This window comes from Coregonus clupeaformis, chromosome 12 (genome assembly GCF_020615455.1).
Source record: "Coregonus clupeaformis isolate EN_2021a chromosome 12, ASM2061545v1, whole genome shotgun sequence".
Taxonomy (NCBI): domain Eukaryota; kingdom Metazoa; phylum Chordata; class Actinopteri; order Salmoniformes; family Salmonidae; genus Coregonus; species Coregonus clupeaformis.
Genome location: NC_059203.1, coordinates 9534410 through 9559704, shown reverse-complemented (window position 1 = coordinate 9559704; position 25295 = coordinate 9534410). Strand labels below are relative to the sequence as shown.

Below are 25295 nucleotides of genomic sequence, written 5' to 3'. Positions count from 1 at the left end.
GCAGGATAGAACGGCTGACTCCGGTAAGACAAGGGGTGGCGGTCTGTGTATATTTGTAAACAACAGCTGGTACACAAAATCAAATACTAAGGAAGTCTCGAGGTTTTGCCCGCCTGAGGTAGAGTATCTTATGATAAGCTGTAGACCACACTACTTACCAAGAGAGTTTTCATCTATATTTTTCATAGCTGTCTATTTACCACCACAAACCAATGCTGGCATTAAGATTGCACTGAATGAGTTGTACAAGGCCATAAATCAACAGGAAAACGCTCATCCAGATGCAGCGCTCCTAGTGGCCAGGGACTTTAATGCAGGGAAACTTAAATCCGTTCTACCTAATTTCTACCAGCATGTTAAATGTGTAACCAGAGGAAAAAAAACTCTAGACCACCTTTACTCCACACACAGAGACGCATACAAAGCTCTCCCTCGCCCTCCATTTGGCAAATCTGACCATAACTCTATCCTCCTGATTCCTGCTTATAAGCAAAAACTAAAGCAGGAAGCACCAGTGACTCGGTTAATAAAAAAGTGGTCAGATGACGCAGATGCTAAGCTACATGACTGTTTTGCTAGCACAGACTGGAACATGTTCCGGGATTCTTCAGACAGCATTGAGGAGTACACCACATCAGTCACTGGCTTCATCAATAAGTGCATCGATGATGTCGTCCCCACAGTGACCGTACGTACATACCCCAACCAGAAGCCATGGATTACAGGAAACATCCGCACTGAGCTAAAGGGTAGGACTCTAACCCGGACGCTTATAAGAAATCCCGCTATGCCCTCCGACGAACCATCAAACAGGCAAAGAGTCAATACAGGACTGAGATTGAATCGTACTACACTGGCTATGACGCTCGTCGGATGTGGCAGGGCTTGAAAACTATTACAGACTACAAAGGGAAGCACAGCCGCGAGCTGCCCAGTGACACAAGCCTACCAGACGAGCTAAACCACTTCTATGCTCGCTTCGAGGCAAGCAACACTGAAGCATGCATGAGAGCACCAGCTGTTCCGGATGACTATGTGATCACGCTCTCCGTAGCCGATGTGAGTAAGACTTTTAAGCAGGTCAACATTCACAAGGCCGCAGGGCCAGACGGATTACCAGGACGTGTACTCCGAGCATGTGCTGACCAACTGGCAAGTGTCTTCACTGACATTTTCAACATGTCCCTGACTGAGTCTGTAATACCAACATGTTTCAAGCAGACCACCATAGTCCCCGTGCCCAAGGACTCTAAGATAACCTGCCTAAATGACTACCGACCCGTAGCACTGACGTCTGTAGCCATGAAGTGCTTTGAAAGGCTGGTCATGGCTCACATCAACAGCATTATCCCAGAAACCCTAGACCCACTCCAATTTGCATACCGCCCCAACAGATCCACAGATGATGCAATCTCTATTGCACTCCACACTGCCCTTTCCCACCTGGACAAGAGGAACACCTACATGAGAATGCTATTCATTGACTACAGCTCAGCATTCAACACCATAGTGCCCTCTAAGCTCATCACTAAGCTAAGGATCCTGGGACTAAACACCTCCCTCTGCAACTGGATCCTGGACTTCCTAACGGGCCGCCCCAGGTGGTAAGGGTAGGTAACAACACATATGCCACACTGATCCTCAACATGGCGGCCCCTCAAGGGTGCATGCTCAGTCCCCTCCTGTACTCTCTGTTCACCCATGACTGCATGGCCAGGCACGACTCCAACACCATCATTAAGTTTGCCGACGACACAACAGTGGTAGGCCTGATCACCGACAACGATGAGACAGCCTATAGGGAGGAGGTCAGAGACCTGGCCGTGTGGTGCCAGGACAACAACCTCTCCCTCAACGTGACCAAGACAAAGGAGATGATTGTGGACTACAGGAAAAAAAAGAGGACTGAGCACGCCCCCATTCTCATCGACGGGGCTGTAGTGGAACAGGTTGAGAGCTTCAAGTTCCTTGTTGTCCACATCACCAATGAACTATCATGGTCCAAACACACCAAGGCAGTCGTGAAGAGGGCACGACAAAGCCTATTCCCCCTCAGGAGACTGAAAAGATTTGTTATGGGTCCTCAGATCCTCAAAAAATTATACAGCTGCACCATCGAGAGCATCCTGACTGGTTGCATCACCGCCTGGTATGGCAACTGCTTGGCCTCCGACCGCAAGGCACTACAGAGGGTAGTGCGTACGGCCCAGTACATCACTGGGGCCAAGCTTCCTGCCATCCAGGACCTCTATACCAGCGGTGTCAGAGGAAGGCCCTCAAAGTTGTCAAAGACTCCAGCCACCCTAGTCATAGACTGTTCTCTCTGCTACAGCACGGCAAGCGGTACCGGAGTGCCAAGTCTAGGTCCAAAAGACTTCTCAACAGCTTCTACCCCCAAGCCATAAGACTCCTGAACAGCTAATCATGGCTACCCGGACTATTTGCACTGCCCCCCCACCCCATCCTTTTTACGCTGCTGCTACTCTGTTAATTATTTATGCATAGTCACTTTAACTCTACCCACATGTACATATTACCTCAACTACCTCAACTAGCCGGTGCCCCCGCACATTGACTCTGCAACGGTACCCCCCTGTATATATATATATATATATATATATATATTTTTAGTCATTTAGCAGACGCTCTTATCCAGAGCGACTTACAGTTAGTGCATACATTATTAATTTTTAATTTTTCATACTGGCCCCCCGTGGGAATCGAACCCACAACCCTGGCGTTGCAAACGCCATGCTCTACCAACTGAGCTACATCCCTGCCGGCCATTCCCTCCCCTACCCTGGACGACGCTGGGCCAATTGTGCGCCGCCCCATGGGTCTCCCGGTCGCGGCCGGCTACGACAGAGCCTGGATTCGAACCAGGATCTCTAGTGGCACAGCTACCACTGCGATGCAGTGCCTTAGACCACTGCGCCACTCGGGAGGTGGCGCAGTGGTCTAAGGTTTACTTCTGCTCTTTTTTTTCTCAACACTTTTTTTGTTGTTGTTTTATTTTTATTTTTTTTGTTAAAAATAAATGCACTGTTGGTTAAGGGCTGTAAGTAAGCATTTCACTGTAATGTCTTCACCTGTTGTATTCGGCGCATGTGACCAATAAAATTTGATTTGATTTGATTTGATCACTGGGGCCGAGCTCCCTGCTATTCAGGCGATGTCAGAGGAAGGCCCTAAAAATTGTCAAAGACTCCAGACATCAAAGTCATAGACTGTTCTCTCTGCTACCGCACGGCAAGCAGTACCAATGCACCAAGTCTGGAACCAACAGGACCCTGAACAGCTTCTACTCCCAAGCCCTAAGGCAACTAAATAGTTAGTTACATAGTTAACCAAATAGCTACACGAACTATCTGCATTGACCCTTTTTGCACTAACCTTTTTGACTCAAAACATACACTGCTGTTACTGTTTATTATCTATCCTGTTGCCTAGTCACTTTATTCCTAGTTATACTGTATGTACAAATGTACCTAAATTACCTCGTGTCTCCGCACATCAACTCGGTACTGGTACCCCGTGTATATAGCCAAGTTATTGCTACTCATTTTGTATTTATTGTTATGTGTTATTACTTTTCTATTATTTCTCTATTTTCTCTCTCTGCATTGTTGGGAAGGGTCCGTAAGTAAGCATTTCACTGTTAGTCTATACCTGTTGTTTACGAAGCATGTGACAAATACAATTTCATTTGGGATAATTTAGTTGCTAATGGCAGACTGCAGTACCCAGGTTGGCCTTCAATTTGAGTTAGCCTGGACTAGCTCAAACTGCGTATGTCTCCATGAGACTCCATCTTAGTGAGCTTGGCTTCAAATGCGCTATTGAGTCTTCACATGGTCAGTACTATCTGTAAACTTTGGGACAACCCTACCCAGAACCTAACCCCAAACCTTACTTTAACCATTATACATTTCAACTTCAATGGGGTAGGGACGTGCCAAGGACCCAGGATGTACCTCTGCACATTGATCTGGTACTGGTACTCCCTGTATATAGCTCCATTCTTGTGTATTTTATTTTATTTCTTGTGTTACTATTTTATTTTAAAACTCTGCATTGTTGGGAAGGGGTAGTAAGCAAGCATTTCACAGCGCATATGACAAATACAATTTGATTTTGATTTGAATGGTGTCACCTGATCGATGGCTTTGTCCATTCCTTTTACCACCCTTTTACAGTCTATGGCCGTGTTCCATAGGATCAAAACCGCCAAGTATCATGGGTAAATTGTGACTGACTGATCTACAAATAATAATTAGTCGTTATTTATGATGCAAGTTGATTTGTAGATCAGTCAATCGGCAGTCGCCTCAGTCATTTTGATGCTCTCTAACACGGCCATTGGCTTGAATGCATCAACAGTGAGGTCCTTCGAAATCCTACGTGTGCTTTTTCAAACCGGAAGTCTAACCAGACAAATTGGATGCACATTTTTACTTTAATCTGATTAGCTATCTAACGTACAAAGATGTTGTCAATATTTAACTCCATTCCAACACACATGGTAAGAGTTTTAATTATTACTGAATTCACCGACTGTTGCAAATAGCTACAAATTGAAAACGCATGAGTAGATTAATCAAAGGCTAGCTAACGTTTGCTACAATATTGACATTTGAGTCATTTAGCAGACGCTCTTATCCAGAGCGACTTACAGTTAGTGAGTGCACACATTTTCATACTGCCCCCCCGTGGGAAACGAACCCACAACCCTGGCGTTGCAAGCGCCATGCTCTACCAACTGAGCTACAGGGGAATTGTGTTTTCTGCCATATGCCAATATCAAGCAGTTGCAGCAAGCTAGCTAGCGAGTTATAACATACAAGCTAGTTAGAACCTAAATTCGATGCAAAAATAATATTGAACATTGTTAAGAGTATAATAATTAGCTAACTATTCATCACAACCATAAATCCATGTCATATTGTTGGAATCAAACATTGATCATTGTTTGGATGCTAGCCAGCTTGATGCCCATATGGCATCTCTATGAACCTTGAAGGGATCTCATGTGTTATTGTGGATGCCCTAGTAGTTATAACCAAATGTATAAATGCATCCCCAATCACAAAGCATTTAATAATACTACTCTTCAAGGCACCACTTCTGATGAACCTTCCTGATCTGTCTTGATTATTGAAACGTCAGATATGAGTTTTTCTCTTGTGATGTAACAATCTACCAGTCCTACCTCAAAAATGATAAACTTTGCAAATGGCTTGGTGACGTTTTAGGATTATAAAGGACAAAAGCTGGCGGAGCAGATCTTCCAAGGAATCATACTTGCCTCAGCGGTGAGTGGCCTGACAAGCATACCTATTAAAATGTACTTTTCAGTATGTGTTGTTTTTACACTAGGCTTAACCCTAGCCCTTGATCATGACTCTCAGTTCCATATGGTTAGGGTTCCCACATGGCCATATTTCCCAGCCTGGTCTCATAGACTAGACGTAACATAGTAAATGTAAATCCGAGACACTCGAATTAGTGTGATATGTTACGTTGGTATGGTTACACAAGACCGATGGTTACTTAAGGCAAAATAACGTGAACATCTAGCAACCCAAAGGTTGCGAGTTTGAATTTCATCACGGACTACTTTAGCATTTTAACTAATTAGCAACTTTTCAACTATACTGAACAAAAATATAAATGCAACGATTTTACTGAGTTCGTATAAGGAAATCCGTCAATTGAAATAAATAAATTAGGCCCTAATCCATGGATTTCACGACTGGGCCTGGGAGGGCATAGGCCCACCCACTGCAGAGCCAGGCCCAGCCAATCAGAATGATTTTTTTCCCACAAAAGGGCTTTATTACAGACAGAAATAGTCCCCAGTTTCATCAGCTGTCTGTGTAGCTAGTCTCAGACGATCCCGCAGGTAAAGAAGCCGGATATGGAGGTCCTGGGCTGGCATGGTTACACGAGGTCTGTGGTTGTGAGGCCGGTTGGACGTACTGCCAAATTCTCTAAAACAACGTTGGAGGCGGCTTATGGTAGAGAAATGAACATTACATTCTATGGCAACAGCTCTGGTGGACATTCCTGCAGTCAGCATGCCAATTGCATACTCCCTCAAAACTTGAGACATCTGTGGCATTGTGTTGTGTGACAAAACTGCACATTTTAGAGTGGCCTTTTATTGTCCCCAGCACAAGGTGCACCTTTGTAATGATCATGCTGTTTAATCAGCTTCTTGATATGCCACACCTGTCAGGTGGATGGATTATCTTGGCAAAGGAAAATACTCACTAACAGAGATGTAAACAAATTTGTGCACACAATTTGAGAGAAGCTTTTTGTGCGTATGGAACATTTCTGGGATCTTTTATTTCAGTTCATGAAACATGGAACCAGCACTTTACATGTTGTTTATATTTTTGTTCAGTATACTTACTACTTTTTAGCTCCTTTGCAATTACTTAGCATGTTAGCTAACCCTATCCCTTTAACCTAACTCCTAAACTTAACCATAAAACCAACCCCTAGCCTAGCTAACGTTAGCCACCTAGCTAGAAATCCGTAACATTGTACGTTTTGCAAATTCGTAACATAATATGAATTGTAATTCATAACATATCATACGAAATGGGTGATGGAGATCCAAAAATTAATACACACCTTACGAAACGTTACATATCATACTAAAGAGTTCAGATTTACATACAGAATAATATGAAATGCTCTAAGACCAGGTTGCATTTCCATGCTACAGTGCTTGTTTATGGAAGAGACTGAAGACAGTGGACTACCTGTGCTAATTAGCCATCTGTGTCTCTGAACACCTGTGTGTAACGGAAGATGAACGCCACAAACATGTCACTGAAAAATACTGTTGGTTGCAACTGTGTTAGCATGTATTCTGCATTTTTGAAATTATTTGAAAGTAGAGGGATTTATGTTTCTAGAACCTACTTGACAATCAATTCACGTTTATATGTATTTGGCTGTTTTGGCTTCCAAAGCCAATCCGTCTTTAAACAGAACATGTAATGTCTTGGAATGGAAGGAGTAACGTTTAGTCCATTATTAGGCTAACCCCTTGCATTACCCTCCAGGTGATCGGATTCGCTTATGGCCTCATCATTGAACAGTTTGGGTGGACTGTGTACATAGTGTTAGGAGGTTTCGCTGTGTCTTGTTTGGTGAGTTAAGATTCATTCCATCCTCCCTGTATATGTGTATTTGACTTTGTTTCAGTTGCACCTGTGCAAAGAGTGCACCCACAGACCCACCTTGACTCAGGTTTATTCAAATGTATACTCTGTAGTCATTACATTCCATTCTGCAATGTTTGAAACATCTTACGGGATCCAAACTAACCCTCTTCTCCTCAACATCTCTCCCTCATCCCATGTCTCCTCCCCTCTCCGCCCTTCTGTCTCAGCTGACCCTGCCCCCCTGGCCCATGTACAGACAGAACCCCCTCTCCTGGCTTCCAGCCCTACCAGAGATTACAGGAGAAACCCAGCAAAAGCCTCAGGAGAATCTGAAGAAGAAGAAGCACAAGTAGATCATGACTGTTTGCCCAAGACACATTTTGTAACTGAAAATAACCGTATGTCTATACAATACATCCTTGTTTAAAGGAAGCCTTTGTCCACCAATCAGTGGTGGAATGTTTGAATGTACAAAAAAACAGATTTCTGCTACTGTCGATAATTTGTAGACTGCACTCATGCTGATGTTGTCATCCCAACTGTTTTTAATAATGTGGATATAAGAATCTATGTAATGTAAGGATAAATAAAATAACTTTACATTTTTATTATAAAGTCAAACAAAGGGGTTGGAAATATCTACAATACAGTACTTCTACGTCCTGCAACTTATAATAAACAATCAGGAAATTAAGAATTTACTCTGTTGTGTTTATTGGTACAATTATTGTTGCACTAGTTTGCATTATAAATATTTCACTACAATAATTAATCTACCTGACAGGTAGAAAAACAGTAACAGAAGACTCACATTCATTGCATATTGTCACCTTTATGGAAAATTAGATTATGTATTTTCTGAATTTATATTTAAAGTGAGGTATAAAAATTGTCTAAATGAACTTGTATATAGGATATGGAGATGTGATTGTGTCTATACAAAAAGTATTACATTGCTTGTGTGAAATGCATTGTTCATTAGCTGAACCTAACCCTTGAAAGAAACATCCTCAAAGAACTTTAGCTGCCGCACCATCAGAGCATATGACTGGTACTTGTCCTCTCCCATCTGCTCCCGAAGACACTGCTGTTTGCGGAGAAAGAGAGAATAAAACAGATTACAGCCATGTCTAGCTGGATGCACTCTGTATCATGGATGTCATTTTAAATCCTAACCTCTCGTTTGTCCTCGTCATCCTCCTCCATTATGTCCAGGACTCTGTCCAACAGCTTCACCCCCAGTCCCTTCACCACATCTGTTCTCAGGTGCTCGATTGCTCTGCGGATCTTCGCCGGTCCAGATGTGGAGCCTTGTAAGAGGTGGGTTGAATACAAAAATACATATAAGTTTCACAGATGTACCATTTAAATCCATTTATTTCTTATGTAGAAATATATGGATTTCTCAGTGATAAGCCAGTCACCAGGGCAATATTGCATTGAAACAAGCATTGAAACTGCTAAGGAAGCTCAGGGAGACTGTTTTGGCTGAGACTAACCCATGGGTAATTCACTGAAGTGGAACTCCTGCTCGTCGCTAGCTTTCCCATGCAGCACCAGAGTGTCCCTGTACTTCCTGTTTAGCTTAAACTCAGCCAGTGGAGTAGAGCCAGATCTAACACCATCCGGCTCACTAACAGCATCTCTGCCATCCATTCGCAATGTCTGGGCCATCATCTGAACCAGGTCCTCCATTTCACCGGATTCACTCTTTCTGCAATAGAAAAAAAAAAAAATGTGTCAGATTGAAATGTGCCCATTATCAGCAACACAAAGGGGTTTGTGCTTCTATGGGTGTGGGGTTGCACTGCCCCCAAAGAGTCAGAACAAGTAGTTTTTACCCCTCTTTGCAGTCCCTCTCTGAGCGATCTATTGAGCTGGTGGAAGAGCTGTATTCATCCTCGTCTGACAGTCGCCCCAGCAACCTGTCCTGCTAGAGGAGAACACACCACTGACATAGACTGAAGCCATATATGGACCTTTTAGCTTACTGTAACAGTAAGACAATGGAGATCAACCTATAGTTACCTTGTTTGTTTCCTTGCCCATGTCAGATGCATAGCGAGTGACAGTGGGGTTCTGGAACTCTGGCTGCTTATTATGTAAAGAGGCAACATCATATGATGCCCTTCTTACTGCATTGATAACCGCGGGAAAGAAGAATACTACAGTGAGCAATACAAAGCAGAGCTACCACTTTATTGTTTAATATGACAAAATGGCCCTCGCCAATTCCTTCTGGTCCTATGGTCATATGATATATTGACAACACAGGGCGGAGGAGTTAACCTGGTTGGCTGGAGTTCTCCTGGGACTGCCTCAGTCTTCTCCTCTCCCTGGCTGACAGAGGACGCTCCTGGAAGCAGTGGAGATATTATAAACTTTACCTGCCTATATAATTACCATGTAAATACATGGGCATTAAACTAATTGTAAAGTTGGACCAACTTTATTTCAACAAAAGGGAAACACAATTGACAATATCCAATTAGCAGTATACACTGATATACCAAACATTAGGAACACCTTCCTAATATTGAGTTGCATCCCCGCTTTTGCCCTCAGAACAGCCTCAATACGTCAGGGCATGAAAGCATTCCACAGGGATGATGGCCCATGTTGACGCCAATGCTTCCCACAGTTGTGTCAAGTTGGCTGAATGTCCTTTGGGTGGTGGACCATTCTTGATACACGTGGAAAACTGTTGAGCGTGAAAAACTTAGCAGCTTTGTAGTTCTTGACACAAACCGGTGCGCCTGGAACCAACTATCATACCCCGTTCAAAGGCATTTAAATATTTTGTCTTGCCCATTCACCCTCTGAATGGCACACATACACAATCCATGCCTCAACTGTCTCAAGGCTTTACAAAATCCTTCTTTAACCTGTCTCCTCCCCTTCATCTACACTGATTGAAGTGGATTTAACAAGTGACATCAATAAGGGATCATAGCTTTCACCTGGATTCACCTGGTCAGTCTATGTGATGGAAAGAGCAGGTGTCCTTAATGTTTTGTATACTCAGTGTATATTCAAGACCTCAAACCTGTAGCTGTTTAGTGCATTGACCTCACTTGTGTCAGTGGAGTGTTGCTGTCCTTGGAAGAGCTAATGGTTGTTGAGGAGTTTGTTGTGGCAGCCCTCTTCTTCTCTGTGTTTGTCCTGCTCCTCTTCTTCACCTCCACTACCATTGCATCAACAGGAGGAGGCGGTAGAGGTCTAGGAGCTGCCCCTTCACACTGGGAAAGAACAAGCAAGGGTTGAAGAGCCTTTAGGTTCCAAAGAACAGTTTGACAGCCCAAAGCCATGATAAAGTCCCCCAGTCACTGTCCTCACCTTGTCCGGATCACTCTGTATCCACCCCCTGTCCTTCTGCCTGCATTGCCGGGAGACAGAGGGCTCAGAGGAGGAGGGCATACACAGAGGGGGCGTGTCCTGCTCTGGGACTGGAGGGATGGGCTTCATGTGACAGGGTTCCTACATACACAGATAAAACATAACCAGCGTCAATGACCTCTAAAGGATGTGCTATATGGAGTGTGGTAGCCTATAGAAGAAACTAACTCCCACAATAAGAGAACAAACTGGTTCTTACCTGTGTTATCACAGGAGGAAGAGGCTCAAGGAGCTTTTCTGTGGATTCCAAGCTCTCCTTTAAAGACGAAAACACAGAGGTTTACAACTACTACAACTCTCATTCACAGAATTTACTAGCGTATGTGCACTGTGTGCAGCACGAGAGAATCATTCCCTATCCACAAACCAGGCACTTACTCTGACATCTGCAGGATGTATTTGTGTGGGATCCTCCTTCAGAAGATTCATGGTGTCATCTTTGTTATCGAAATTTTCTTCAAAAGTCTGTCCAGTGGATTCCACTTTGAGTTCCCCTGCAGACCTTGATTCAGGCAAGCTGGTGGAAACATCCAGACTTATGCTCTGTTCAGGAGCTGGGCTCTCAATGACCACATCCTTGAGTAGCTCTATTGTGTCATCCTTATCGTCCATGTTCACAGTTTTCTCTACAGAGGTTCTGACTCCATCTCTGGGCTTCAAAGCACACTGCATTAGAGGTCCATTGGCGATCCTCCTCTCCTCTACCCTGCTACTGACACCTGATAGCAGCCTGCGAGGGGGAGGCAGAGGGTGGGAGGGATCCTGTTTCCCTCCCCTCAGCTCCTCTACGGGTCTCTGATACAGAGCGTCATTATCTTCCCTGGCGTTAGGCACGGTCTGGGGAGGATCCCCTCTCTGGGCCTTTCTCTCCTCTTCCTGTGGCTGGATATCAATGTCAATGTTACTGATGGTTGCCAAGGATGCACCAGTGGTGTTGAGAATGTCTGGTGTTGGGGATTTGGGTGCTAAATATGTCTGGGGTGGGGCGTCCTCTATGATTCCATTGTGTCCTTTGTGCTTCTGTGAGTTCATCTCCTCCTATGAATGAGAACAAAAATACAACACAATGAAAAAAATTAAGACACTTGTGGGACTTGATGAGCATAAGTTTTACTCTCCCTCCCTCAACGATTTTACTGAGTTACAGTTCAAATAAATTAGGCCCTAATCTATGGATTTCACATGACTGGGCAGGGGTGCAGCCATGGGTGGGACTGGGAGGGCTTAGGCCCATCCACTTGGGAGCCAGGCCCAACCACTGGGGAGCCAGGCCCAAACAATCAGAATTAGTTTTTCCCCAACAAAAGGGCTTTATTACAGACAGAAATACTCCTCAGTTTCATCAGCTGTCTGGGTGGCTGGTCTCAGACGATCCCGCAGGTGAAGAAGCCGGATGTGGAGGTCCTGGGCTGGCATGGTCTGCGGTTGTGAGGCGGGTTGGACATACTACCAAATTCTCTAAAACAACGTTGGAGGCGGCTTATGATAGAGAAATTAACATTTAATTATTTGGCAACAGCTCTGGTGGACATTCCTGCAGTCAGCATGGTAATTGCACGCTCCCTCAAAACTTGAGACATCTGTGGCACTGTGTTGTGTGACAAAACTGCACATATTAGAGTGGCCTTTTGTTGTCCACAGCACAAGGTCCACCTGTGTAATAATAATGCTGTTTAATCAGCTTCTTGATATGCCACACCTGTCAGGTGGATGGATTATCTTGGCAAAGGAAAATACTCACTAACAGGGATGTAAACAAATTAGTGCACAGAATTTGAGACAAATAGGCTTTTTGTGAATATGGAACATTTCTGGGTGCATTTATTTCAGCTCATGAAACATGGGCCCAACACTTTACATGTTGCATTTATATTTTTGTTCAGTATACAGTACCAGTCAAATGTTTGGACACACCTACTCATTCCAGGGTTTTTCTTAATTTTTTACTATTTTCTACATTGTATAATAATAGTGAAGACATCAAAACTATGAAATAACACATATGGAATCATGTAGTAACCAAAAAAGTGTTAAACAAATCAAAATATATTTTATATTTGAGATTCTTCAAATAGCCACCCTTTGCCTTGATGACATCTTTGCACACCCTGTGGTAAATTCAATTGATTGGACATAATTTGGAAAGGCACACACCTGTCTATATCAGGTCCCATAGTTGACAGTGCATGTCAGAGCAAAAACCAAGCCATGAGGTCAAAGGAATTGTCCGTAGAGCTCCGAGACAGGATTGTGTCGAGGAACAGATCTGGTGACGGGTACCAACAATTTCTGCAGCATTGAAGGTCCCCAAGGACACATTGGCCTCCATCATTCTTAAATGGAAGAAGTTTGGAACCACCAAGACTCTTTCTAAAGCTGGCCGCCCTGCCATACTGAGCAATCGGGTGAGAAGGGCCTTGGTAAGGGAGGTGACCAAAAACCCGATGGTCACTCTGACAGAGCTCCTCTGATGTGAGAACCTTCCAGAAGGACAACCATCTCTGCAGCGCTCAAAATATGGCTACCACAGCATTCTGCAGGAATACGCCATCCCATCTGGTTTGCACTTAGTGGGACTATCATTTTATTCCCCAACAGGACAATGACCCAAAACACACCTCCAGGCTGTGTAAGGGCTATTTCACCAAGAAGGAGAGTGATGGAGTGCTGCATCAGATGACCTGGCCTCCACAATTACCTGACCTCAACCCAATTGAGATGGTTTGGGATGAGTTGGACCGCAGAGTGAAGGAAAAGCAGTGCTCAGCATATGTGGGAACTCCTTCAAGACTGTTGGAAAAGCATTGCTCATGAAGCTGGTTGAGAGAATGCCAAGAGTGTGCAAAGCTGTCATCAAGGCGAAGGGTGGCTATTTTGAAGAATCCAAAATCTAAAATATATTTTGATTTGTTTAACACTTTTTGGTTACTACATGATTCCTTGTGTTATTTCATAGTTTTGATGTCGTCACTATTATTTTACAACGTTGAAAATAGTAAAAATAAAGAAAAACCCTTGAATAATTATATATATACAGTGAGGGAAAAAAAGTACTTGATCCCCTGCTGATTTTGTACGTTTGCCCACTGACAAAGAAATGATCAGTCTATAATTTTAATGGTACGTTTATTTGAACAGTGAGAGACAGAACAACAACAACAAAATCCAGAAAAACGCATGTCAAAAATGTTATACATTTATTTGCATTTTAATGAGGGAAATAAGTATTTGACCCCCTCTCAATCAGAAAGATTTCTGGCTCCCAGGTGTCTTTTATACAGGTAACGAGCTGAGATTAGGAGCACACTCTTAAAGGGAGTGCTCCTAATCTCAGCTTGTTACCTGTATAAAACACACCTGTCCACAGAAGCAATCAATCAATCAGATTCCAAACTCTCCACCATGGCCAAGACCAAAGAGCTCTCCAAGGATGTCAGGGATAAGATTGTAGACCTACACAAGGCTGGAATGGGCTACAAGACCATCGCCAAGCAGCTTGGTGAGAAGGTGACAACAGTTGGTGCGATTATTCGCAAATGGAAGAAACACAAAAGAACTGTCAATCTCCCTCGGCCTGGGGCTCCATGCAAGATCTCACCTCGTGGAGTTGCAATGATCATGAGAACGGTGAGGAATCAGCCCAGAACTACACGGGAGGATCTTGTCAATGATCTCAAGGCAGCTGGGACCATAGTCGCCAAGAAAACAATTGGTAACACACTACGCCGTGAAGGACTGACATCCTGCAGCGCCCGCAAGGTCCCCCTGCTCAAGAAAGCACATATACAGGGCCGTCTGAAGTTTGCCAATGAACATCTGAATGATTCAGAGGAGAACTGGGTGAAAGTGTTGTGGTCAGATGAGACCAAAATCGAGCTCTTTGGCATCAACTCAACTCGCCGTGTTTGGAGGAGGAGGAATACTGCCTATGACCCCAAGAACACCATCCCCACCGTCAAACATGGAGGTGGAAACATTATGCTTTGGGCATTGAAAATGGGTCGTGAATGGGTATTCCAGCATGACAATGACCCAAAACACACGGCCAAGGCAACAAAGGAGTGGCTCAAGAAGAAGCACATTAAGGTCCTGGAGTGGCCTAGCCAGTCTCCAGACCTTAATCCCATAGAAAATCTGTGGAGGGAGCTGAATGTTAGAGTTGCCAAACGTCAGCCTCGAAACCTTAATGACTTGGAGAAGATCTGCAAAGAGGAGTGGAACAAAATCCCTCCTGAGATGTGTGCAAACCTGGTGGCCAACTACAAGAAACATTTGCAAATTTGTTGTCCTGTTGGAAGGTGAGCCTTCGCTCCAGTCTGAGGTCCTGAGCGCTTTGGAGCAGGTTTTCATCAAGGATCTCTCTGTAGTTTGCTCCGTTCATCTTTCCCTTGATCCTGAATAGTCTCCCAGTCTCTGCCGCTGAAAAACATCCCCACAGCATGATGATGCCACCACCATGCTTCACCGTAGGGATGGTGCCAGGTTTCCTCCAGATGTGACGATTGGCATTTAGGCCAAAGAGTTCAATCTTGGTTTCATCAAACCAGAGAATCTTGTTTCTCATGGTCTGAGAGTCCTTTAAGGTGCCTTTTGGCAAACTCCAAGCAGGCTGTCATGTGCCCTTTACTGAGGAGTGGCTTCCGTCTGGCCACTCTACCATAAAGGCCTGATTGGTGGAGCGCTGCAGAGATGGTTGTCCTTCTGGAAGGTTCTCACATCTCCACAGAGGAACTCTGGAGCACTGTCAGAGTGACCATCGGGTTCTTGGTCACCTCCCTGACCAAGGCCCTTCTCACCCGATTGCGCAGTTTGGCAGGGCGGCCAGCTTTAGGAAGAGTCTTGGTGGTTCCAAACTTCTTCCATTTAAGAATGATGGAGGCCAATGTGTTCTTGGGGTCCTTCAATGCTGCAGAAATTGTTGGTACCCTTCCCCAGATCTGTTCCTCGACACAATCCTGTCTCAGAGCTCTATGGACAATTCCTTCGACCTCATGGCTTGGTTTTTGCTCTGACATGCACTGTCAACTATGAGACCTGATATAGACAGGTGTGTGCCTTTCCAAATCATGTCCAATCAATTGAATTTACAACAGGGTGTGCAAAGATGTCATCAAGGCAAAGGGTGGCTATTAGAAGAATCTCAAATATAAAATATATTTTGATTTGTTTAACACTTTTTTGGTTACTACATGATTCCATATGTGTTATTTCAAAGTGTTGATGTCTTCACTATTATTCTACAATTTAAAAAATAGTACAAATAAAGAAAAACCCTTGAATGAGTAGGTGTGTCCAAACTTTTGACTGGTAGTGTATATATTTTAATATTTAATATGCCATTTAGCAGACGCTTTTATCCAAAGCGACTTACAGTCATGCGTGCATACATTTTTTTGTGTATGGGTGGTCCCGGGGATCGAACCCAATACCTTGGCGTTACAAGCGCCGTGCTCTTACCAGCTGAGCTACAGAGGACCACATATATAAACTCAGCAAAAAAAGAAACCCTGTCCAAATAACTTCACAGATCTTCATTGTCAAGGGTTTAAACACTGTTTCCCATGCTTGTTCAATGAAGCATAAACAATTAATGAGCATGCACCTGTGGAACGGTCGTTAAGACACTAACAGCTTACAGACGGTAGGCTATTAAGGTCACAGTTATCAAAACTTAGGACACTAAAGAGGCCTTTCTACTGACTCTGAAAAACACCAAAGGAAAGATGCCCAGGGTCCCTGCTCATCTGCGTGAACGTGCCTTAGGCATGCTGCAAGGAGGCATGAGGACTGCAGATGTGGCCAGGGCAATAAATTGCAATGTTCGTACTGTGAGACGCCTAAGACAGCGCTACAGGGAGACATGACGGACAGCTGATCGTCCTCGCAGTGGCAGACCACATGTAACAACACCTGCACAGGATCGGTACATCTGAACATCACACCTGCGAGACAGGTACAGGATGGCAACAACAACTGCCCGAGTTACACCAGGCACGCACAATCCCGCCATCAGTGCTCAGACTGTCCGCAATAGGCTGAGAGAGGCTGGACTGAGGGCTTGTATGCCTGTTGTAAGACAGGTCCTCACCAGACATCACCGGCAACAACATCGCCTATGGGCACAAACCCACTGTCGCTGGACCAGACAGGACTGGCAAAAAGGGCTCTTCACTGACGAGTCGCGGTTTTGTCTCACCAAGGGTGATGGTCGGATTCACGTTTATCGTCGAAGGAATGAGCGTAACACCGAGGCCTGTACTCTGGAGCGTGATTGATTTGGAGGTGGAGGGTCCGTCATGGTCTGGGGCGGTGTGTCACAGCATCATCGGACTGAGCTTGTTGTCATTGCAGGCAATCTCAACGCTGTGCATTACAGTGAAGACCTCCTCCCTCATGTGGTACCCTTCCTGCAGGCTCATCCTGACATGACCCTCCAGCGTGACAATGTCACCAGCCATACTGCTCGTTCTGTGTGTGATTTCCTGAAAGACAGGAATGTCAGTGTTCTGCCATGGCCAGCGAAGAGCCCGGATCTCAATCCCATTGAGCACGTCTGGACCTATTGGATCGGAGGGTGAGGGCTAGGGCCATTCCCCCCAGAAATGTACGGGCACTTGCAGGTGCCTTGGTGGAAGAGTGGGGTAACATCTTACAGCAAGAACTGGCAAATCTGGTGCAGTCCATGAGGAGGAGATGCACTGCAGTACTTAATGCAGCTGGTGGCCACACCAGATCTTTTGATTTTGACCCCCCCTTTGTTCAGGGACACATTATTCAATTTCTGTTAGTCACATGTCTGTGGAACTTGTTCAGTTTATGTCTCAGTTGTTGAATCTTATGTTCATACAAATATTTACACATGTTAAGTTTGCTGAAAATAAACGCAGTTGACAGTGAGAGGACGTTTCTTTTTTTGCTGAGTTTATATATGTGTGTGTGTTTTCCAGAGTATTTTAGTGCTGTTCTGTTAGCTGTTCACTCTCACCCTCTTCCCTTTGGTGTTTGGGTCTGGCTGGGGACATTGAGGGTGGGGCTCAGGCCTGGGCTTAGACGAAACCACAGACGCTGCACCACTGCCACCAACAGCTTTCTTTCTGGACTTGGCAGTTTTCCTAGAGTGAATGGAACAAATAAGACATCCAAGATGAGATCAATCCAACACACTTAATTTACTAAATATTGCTTCAACATACAAAGGCGCGCGAGAGAGAAAGAGAGCGTTAGCCAGGTGCTACAACAGATGAAGACACCTACTCTTTGGTGGCCTCTAAAAATATTGCGATTTGTCGTTTGATGTAGGGCTGACGTAGGACGTGTTTGACGTCAGGTCTGTCCTCTGGTCTCTTACACAGCATGCTCTTTATCAGCTCTCCCAGCTTAGGGTCGTACTTACTCGGCATCTGAGGCAACTGGATGACAGGAAAATAGATCAATTAATCTAGTAGCAGACAAATAATCAGTGTCATCATGAGCAATGTTCCCTCTAATTCTTTCTGGCACTGAGCAAAATTCAGGCCTGCTGAGCGCAAACTTGAACATTGTGAAAATTCTGAGCAACTTCTGGTGCGCTTCTTTTACTGTGAACACTGAGTCTGTACCCACTTTAAGTTACAGTTATAAAAGTGGCCACGTAGGCTACTGTGGCTATTTGATCATAATGTAGGCCTATCAGAGTGGCCTACCATCAAAAACAATGGAGAAAATGCATCCAATAACATTTTAACATGGAAAAAGCTGTTCTTTCATTTAGCCTACAGTAACAGCCAATGTGTCGTGTTCAATGTAGTCCTACATTCCATAAGACTTTTGGAAAAAACATGAAGGACTTGACATTAACCTGTTTATCTACTTGTCCTTCAGGCAAGGAGGTGACTGAAAATATTTTTTAATGCAAAAAAACACTTTACCTTAATATAATTCATTATTATTCCCATACTATTATTACAGAGAATCAGACAAATTATACTACCCTCTGCCTATTGGCTACTAAGCTTATTCAAGACCGTCTCAAAATACAACACTACCCCTTTTAGACAAAAAAAACAACAATTTACCTGACTTACTTTTCAAAGCTCTTGTAGGAAGCACCCACTCCCTCATTGATGACTAGAAATTATCTATATCTGGGCTAATAACTCACTTATTAGCAAAGCATACGAACAAATGTGCACACGTGGCTACATGCAGCTCTCACGTTGATCTCAAAACAAGCGCATCTACTCACGACCACTCATGCTGTAAACACAGTCCAGTTCAAAGTGAATGGCACAGATCCATATATGACAATGGTCTATTTGCATATAGATCTACTGCAGCTTTGATTGGTTATGCCGCACCGGTCTGTGTAGAGCAGGACTGCCCAACCCTGTTCCAGGAGAGTTAACGTCCTGTAGGTGTTTGCTCCAACCCTAATCTAGCACACCTGATTCTAATAATTAGCAGGTTGATAAGATGAATCAGGTTAGTAACACCTGGGGTTGGAGCGAAAACCTACAGGAGGGTAGCTCCCCAGGAACAGGGTTGGGCAACCCTGATGTAGAGTATGGGCCTGAGTCCTGCCTGTCAATGCAATAGAATCCTACTCCAATGTGCTCTGCCTACAAGAAAGAGATTTACTCTTGCATAGTTCATTTTGTTTCGGTATGTTGCATTGAAAGTGGCTAATATTGCGTTGATTAGATCACAATTCCCACAGTAGAGGGTAGCGTTGATAGTGTTAACTAAAGGGGTCCTCTGTAGCTCAATTGGTAGAGCATGGCGCTTGTAAAGCCAGGGTAGTGGGTTCGATCCCCGGGACCACCCATATGTAAAAATGTATGCACACATGACTGTAAGTCGCTTTGGATAAAAGCGTCTGCTAAATGGTATATTATTATTATTATTATATTATAAAACTAGAAAGTTGAGTGTAGTTCAATCTCGTGCTTCTCTGCGTGGGCTGATATTTCTTCAGCATGGCAGTCCCAGGGCTTAGAGGTAACATTGATCATGACTACTCATTTGGGAAAAGGTGTAAGAGGCTGACCTTTCCCTCTACAATGCGGTACACCAGTGAGTTCATGTCCTTGGCATTGAAGGCATGTTTCAGGGTTGACATCTCGTACACACAGCAGCCCAGTGCCCACACGTCAGACTGGGGGGAAAAAGGAGGGTTGAAGTTGGCAAATGAAAAGGTCTAGTGCCCACAACAGCAATCTCCTCAGATTGTGTCTGGCTCAACAGAACTGCTGCTCCAACAGTGATGATCTCAAGCATTGATCTACTAAGTACACCGTACCTTGTGGTTGTAGGGTTTGTTGGAGAACAGCTCCGGGCTCATGTAGTACGGTGTTCCTATGAGGGTATTGGCCATGTCGTTCTGATTCTCCAGAACCCGGGCGATGCCAAGGTCCCCCACTTTGATGATGTTAGTCTTGGTCAGAAAGATATTCTGGGTCTTCAGGTCCCGGTGCAAGATACACTTCTCGTGTAGATACTACAATTCAACAGAGAAAAGAGTCAGATGTTGTCACTATAACTCTCCTGTACGTAAGCCTCTGTCTCTGCCAAAACGAATGGCAAGAGGCAGAGTAGATGTTGCAGCATATCAATCAATTGTTATCCGGGGCGCAACTTTGGTTTTAGAAGTGGGGGGACATAACTTTTTTGTAATGTTATTATTTTAATCCAGTCGGATAAACACTTCAAGCAGCCTACCCAACCTCTCGGAGGCGTCTGCATGGTCTTAAAGCACACCGTTGCCTCGTTTTGTATCACATTCCAATTATAAAACTGGGGGGGGAGAAAAATGCAATTTCAGAATGTGTGTGTGGGGGGGGGGACATGTCCCCCAAGTCCCCAGTGAAAGTTGCGCCCCTGATTGGATGCACTTCAATGTACCTGGAGGGCCATAGCTATCTGAACGAACCACTCCACCACCTGCCTTTCAGGTAGGAGTTCCCCCTTCTGTTGCTTGAGTCTATGGTAGAGGTCGCCTCCCTCGCAGAAGCCCATGACGATGTAGAGCTGGCAGTCTTCTCCTTCCCACGACTCCCTGTAAGTCACGATGTTTGGGTGTCGTAGTTGCGAGAGAAGCTGAGCCTCTTGTTCCGCGGCTCGCCGCTCACGTTTCGAGGACGTGGTCAAGTTCAACTTCTTTATGACATACTGAGGAAAAATATTAAACGGTTTCGACTTCGCGCCACATATTTCACCCTGCAAACATTCTGTCACAAATGAATCTAGCCAGAATGTTCACAACAAATGCCGCAGTTTTTTATTTCTAAATAGCAAACTAAATAACTACCTTATTTGTAGATCCCATAGGCAGTAATATCAACGTTAGTTTGTTAGCTGGCTAGCTAACGTTAGCTTAACTAGCTAGCTAGTTACTAACTTGTTGTGATATTATAACGTTATTCAAACCATGTTTTGAAGTGTATTGTTGTATTCTTACCTGCTTACGGTCGGTTTTGTGTTTCACCAGATTCACCTCTCCATAACTCCCCTTTCCAACAACTCTGATAAACATGTAATTATTCATGACTTCAAATCGTACAATCTTTCTAATTGTTACCCCAAATTCAAAGGGTATAATCTACTTAATTAATTGAAGAAACCCTGTGAATATCTCCCATTTTCTACACATTATAAATTCAGATTTCTAACTTATTTAGCGCAGGATAATGTGCCAACAAGACGATTTTCAAAACACAGGAAATCATCAGTAGCTTTTTCGTCACTAGGCAACTGGCACATGAAAGTCGACGTTGGTTGGAGGGGTGTACGAACCCGTAAACAAACACCCCCATTTATCCCATAGCCCCATCTAGGGTCGAAAAAGAGCATGAGCTGTTTGTCATAAATGTTGTATCAGTTGTTTACATTTTTTTACATTTTTTGTCATTTAGCAGACGCTCTTATCCAGAGAGACTTACAGTTGTTGTATGGTGTTCCCTGGACATTAGGTAAAGGTTTTTATTGTCTGTCTGCCTTTCACACATCACGGATCGCATCGATTTCCAGAAAATGTTTCATTATAAACAGTGTTGTTTATAATCATCCCAACCTGTATTCAGTAGCCTACATTTAGTCCTTATAATTTCATTGACGGATGCATGTGTCTATGACATTATAGACGCATGCATCCGTCAAGTTCCTTGGTGTCCACATCACCAACATCCTATCATGGTCCAAACACACCAAGACAGTCTTGAAGAGGGCACGACAAAGCCTATTCCCCCTCAAGAGACTGAAAAGATTTGGCATGGGTCCTCAGATCCTCAAAAAGTTATACAGCTGCACCATCAAGAGCATCCTGTCTGGTTGCATCACTGCCTGGTATGGCAACTGCTTGGTCTCCGACCGCAAGGCACTACAGAGGGTAGTGTGTACGGCCCAGTACATCACTGGGGCCAAGCTTCCTGCCATCCAGGACCTATATTTTGTTTTCTCATGATTTAGTTGGGTCTAATTGTGTTGATGTCCTGCGGCTCTGTGGGGTCTGTTTGTGTTTGTGAACAGAGCCCCATGACCAGCTTGCTTAGGGGACTCTTCTCCAAGTTCATCTCTCTGTAGGTAACGGCTTTATTATGGAAGGTTTGGGAATCGCTTCCTTTTAAGTGGTTATAGAATTTAACGGCTCTTTTCTGGATTTTGATCATTAGCGGGTATCGGCCTAATTCTGCTCTGCATGCATTATTTGGTGTTTTTCGTTGTACACAGAGGATATTTTTGCAGAATTCTGCATGCAGAGTCTCAATTTGGTGTTTGTCCCATTTTGTGAATTCTTGGTTGGTGAGTGGACCCCAGACCTCACAACCATAAAGGGCAATGGGTTCTATAACTGATTCAAGTATTTTTAGCCAGATCCTAATTGTTATGTCGAATTTAATGTTCCTTTTGATGGCATAGAAGGTCATTCTTGCCTTGTCTCTCAGATCTTTCACAGCTTTGTGGAAGTTAGCTGTGGCGCTGATGTTTAGGCTGAGGTATGTATCATTTTTTGTGTGCTCTAGGGCAACGGTGTCTAGATGGAATTTGTATTTGTGGACCTGGCAACTGGACCTTTTTTGGAACACCATTATTTTTATCTTACTGAGATTTACTGTCAGGGCCCAGGTCTGACAGAATCTGTTCAGAAGATCTAGGTGCAGCTGTAGGCCCTCCTTGGTTGGTGACAGAAGCACCAGATCATCAGCAAACAGTAGACATTTGACTTCAGATTCTAGTAGGGTGAAGCCAGGTGCTGCAGACAGTTCTAGTGCCCTCGCCAATTCGTTGATATATTTTTTAAAAGAGGGTAGGGCTTAAACTGCATCCCTGTCTCACCCCACGGCCCTGTGGAAAGAAATGTGTGTGTTTTTTTCTCCCATTTTAACCACACACTTGTTGTTTGTGTACATGGATTTCATAATGTATGTTTTTCCCCCAACCCCACTTTCCATCAATTTGTATACTTTCCATCAATTTGCACACCCTAATAGACCCTCATGCCAAATTGAGTCAAAAGCTTTTTTGAAATCAACAAAGCATGAGAAGACTTTGCCTTAGTTTTGTTTTGTTTGTTTGTCAATTAGGGTGTGCAGGGTCAATACGTGGTCTGTCGTACGGTAATTTGGTAAAAAGCCAATTTGAAATTTGCTCAGTACATTGTTTTCACTGAGGAAATGAACTAGTCTGCTGTTAATGATAATGCAGAGGATTTTCCCAAGGTTGCTGTTGACGCATATCCCACGGTAGTTATTGGGGTCTCCACTTTTGTGGATTGGGGTGATCAGTTCCAAATATTGGGGAAGATGCCAGAGCTAAGGATGATGTTAAAGAGTTTAAGTATAGCCAATTGGAATTTGTGGTCTGTATATTTTATAATTCCATTGAGGATACCATCAACACCACAGGCCTTTTTGGGTTGGAGGGTTTGTATATTGTCCTGTAGTTCATTCAATGTAATTGGAGAATCCAGTGGGTTCTGGTAGTCTTTAATAGTTGATACTAAGATTAGCATTTGATCATGTATATTTTTTTGCTGTTTGTTCTTTGTTATAGGGCCAAAAAGATTGGAGAAGTGGTTTACTCATACATCTCCATTTTGGATAGATAGCTCTTTGTGTTGTTGTTTGTTTAGTGTTTTCCAATTTTCCCAGAAGTGGTTAGAGTCCATGGATTCTTCAATTACATTGAGCTGATTTCTGACATGCTGTTCCTTATTTTTCTGTAGTGTATTTCTGTATTGTTTTTGTGATTCACCATAGTGAAGGCGTAGGTTTCTCAATTTCTTTCTTAGGTTTTTGCATTCTTCATCAAACCATTTTTCATTGTTGTTACTTTTCTTCGGTTTTCTGTTAGAGATTTTTAGATTTGATAGGGCAAATATACTGTTTAGGTTTTCTACTGCCAAGTTTACACCTTCACTATTACAGTGGAACGTTTTGTCCAGGAAGTTGTCTAAAAGGGATTGAATTTGTTGTTGCCTAATTGTTTTTTGGTAGGTTTCAACACTACTTTCCTTCCATCGATAGCATTTCTTAATATTATTCAGTTCCTTTGACTTTGATGCCTCATGATTTGAGTATTGCTCTGTTCAAGTAGACTGTGATTTTGCTGTGGTCTGACTGTGAATGCCCTGAGAGACTCTGGGTTGAGGTCAGTGCTAAAGTAGTCTACAGTACTACTGCACAGAGATGAGCTATAACTGTACCTACCATAGGAGTCCCCTCGAAGCCTACCATTGACTATGTACATACCCAGCGTGCGACAGAGCTGCAGGAGTTGTGACCCGTTTTTGTTGGTTATGTTGTCGTAGTTGTGCCTAGGGGGGCATATGGGGGAGGGAATGCTGTCACCTCCAGGTAGGTGTTTGTCCCCCTGTGTGCTGAGGGTGTCAGGTTCTTGTCCAGTTCTGGCATTTAGGTTGCCACAGACTAGTACATGTCCCTGGGTCTGGAAATGATTGATTTCCCCCTCCAGGATGGAGAAGCTGTCTTCATTAAAGTATGGGGATTCTAGTGGGGGGATATAGGTAGCACACAGGAGGACATTTTTCTCTGTTGAGATAATTTCCTTTTGAATTTCTAGCCAAATGTAAAATGTTCCTGTTTTGATTAATTTAATAGAGTGAGTTAGGTCTGCTCTATACCAAATTAGCATATCCCCTGAGACCCTTCCCTGTTTCACACCTGGTACTTTGGTGGATGGGACTACCAACTCTCTGTAACCTAGAGGGCAACCAGTGGGTCCGTCTCCTCTATACCATGTTTCTTGTAGGATGACAATGTCTGTATTTCCGATTTCTTTGGTGAAGTCCAGGTTCCTGCTCTTTAGGCCAAAGGCAGATGACCTCAGGCCTTGGATATTCCAGGATGAGATAGTGAAGGCTTTGTGTTCCATAAAGTGTCTAATGTTGTTGGTCGTGTGGTTTGGCCTCAGGCCAGTAATTGTGAGCAGAGCCTGCTGATCATCTGGTACATGCCATTGGCTTGGGCTAGTGTAAGAGTGGGGATTGGGCCTGTTTGCCTGCTCACGGCCTGGGCGTATGTGTGACTTTCATGTTGAGGCCCCCTTTGCGGGAGTGGGGGGCATGGGGTGGGTAGGAGGGGCATAGGTCTGATCTGAGGGGGCCTAAATGGGGTGTGGGCATGGTTGACTTGGGGGGGTGTTAATTGGTTGGGGTGTTTAAAAAAAAAAATTATTAAAAATGATCTACGCATAGCCACTTTAACTCTACCTACATGTACATAT

At 44.0% G+C, this 25295-nt stretch overlaps 2 protein-coding genes across 4 annotated transcripts; one reads left to right on the top strand and one right to left on the bottom strand.

Annotated features, from left to right (window-relative positions):
* The first annotated feature begins 4350 nt into the window (after window positions 1-4350).
* LOC121577755 (signal peptidase complex subunit 1) lies at window positions 4351-7882 on the top strand. The gene is made up of 4 exons (XM_041891626.2): window positions 4351-4522; window positions 5253-5312; window positions 7080-7166; window positions 7409-7882. The coding sequence occupies exons 1-4, from the start codon at window positions 4487-4489 to the stop codon at window positions 7532-7534; spliced, it is 309 nt and encodes a 102-aa protein (XP_041747560.1). The 5' UTR covers window positions 4351-4486; the 3' UTR covers window positions 7535-7882.
* Window positions 7872-21262, bottom strand: nek4 (NIMA-related kinase 4). Of its 3 annotated transcripts, none has more exons than XM_041891620.2 (16): window positions 21013-21262; window positions 20457-20723; window positions 19855-20052; window positions 19603-19710; window positions 17832-17986; window positions 17563-17689; window positions 10956-11615; window positions 10777-10833; window positions 10518-10658; window positions 10256-10420; window positions 9471-9537; window positions 9210-9316; window positions 9023-9114; window positions 8681-8895; window positions 8358-8491; window positions 7872-8268 (listed from the first exon to the last, which is right to left on the bottom strand). In XM_041891620.2, the coding sequence occupies exons 1-16, from the start codon at window positions 21097-21099 to the stop codon at window positions 8170-8172; spliced, it is 2679 nt and encodes an 892-aa protein (XP_041747554.2). In that variant the 5' UTR covers window positions 21100-21262; the 3' UTR covers window positions 7872-8169. The 3 variants fall into 3 exon arrangements, with proteins under 3 accessions (XP_041747554.2, XP_041747556.2, XP_041747557.2); XM_041891622.2 differs by having other exon boundaries at window positions 9023-9111; XM_041891623.2 differs by lacking the exons at window positions 17563-17689; window positions 17832-17986.
* Window positions 21263-25295: the final 4033 nt, after the last annotated feature.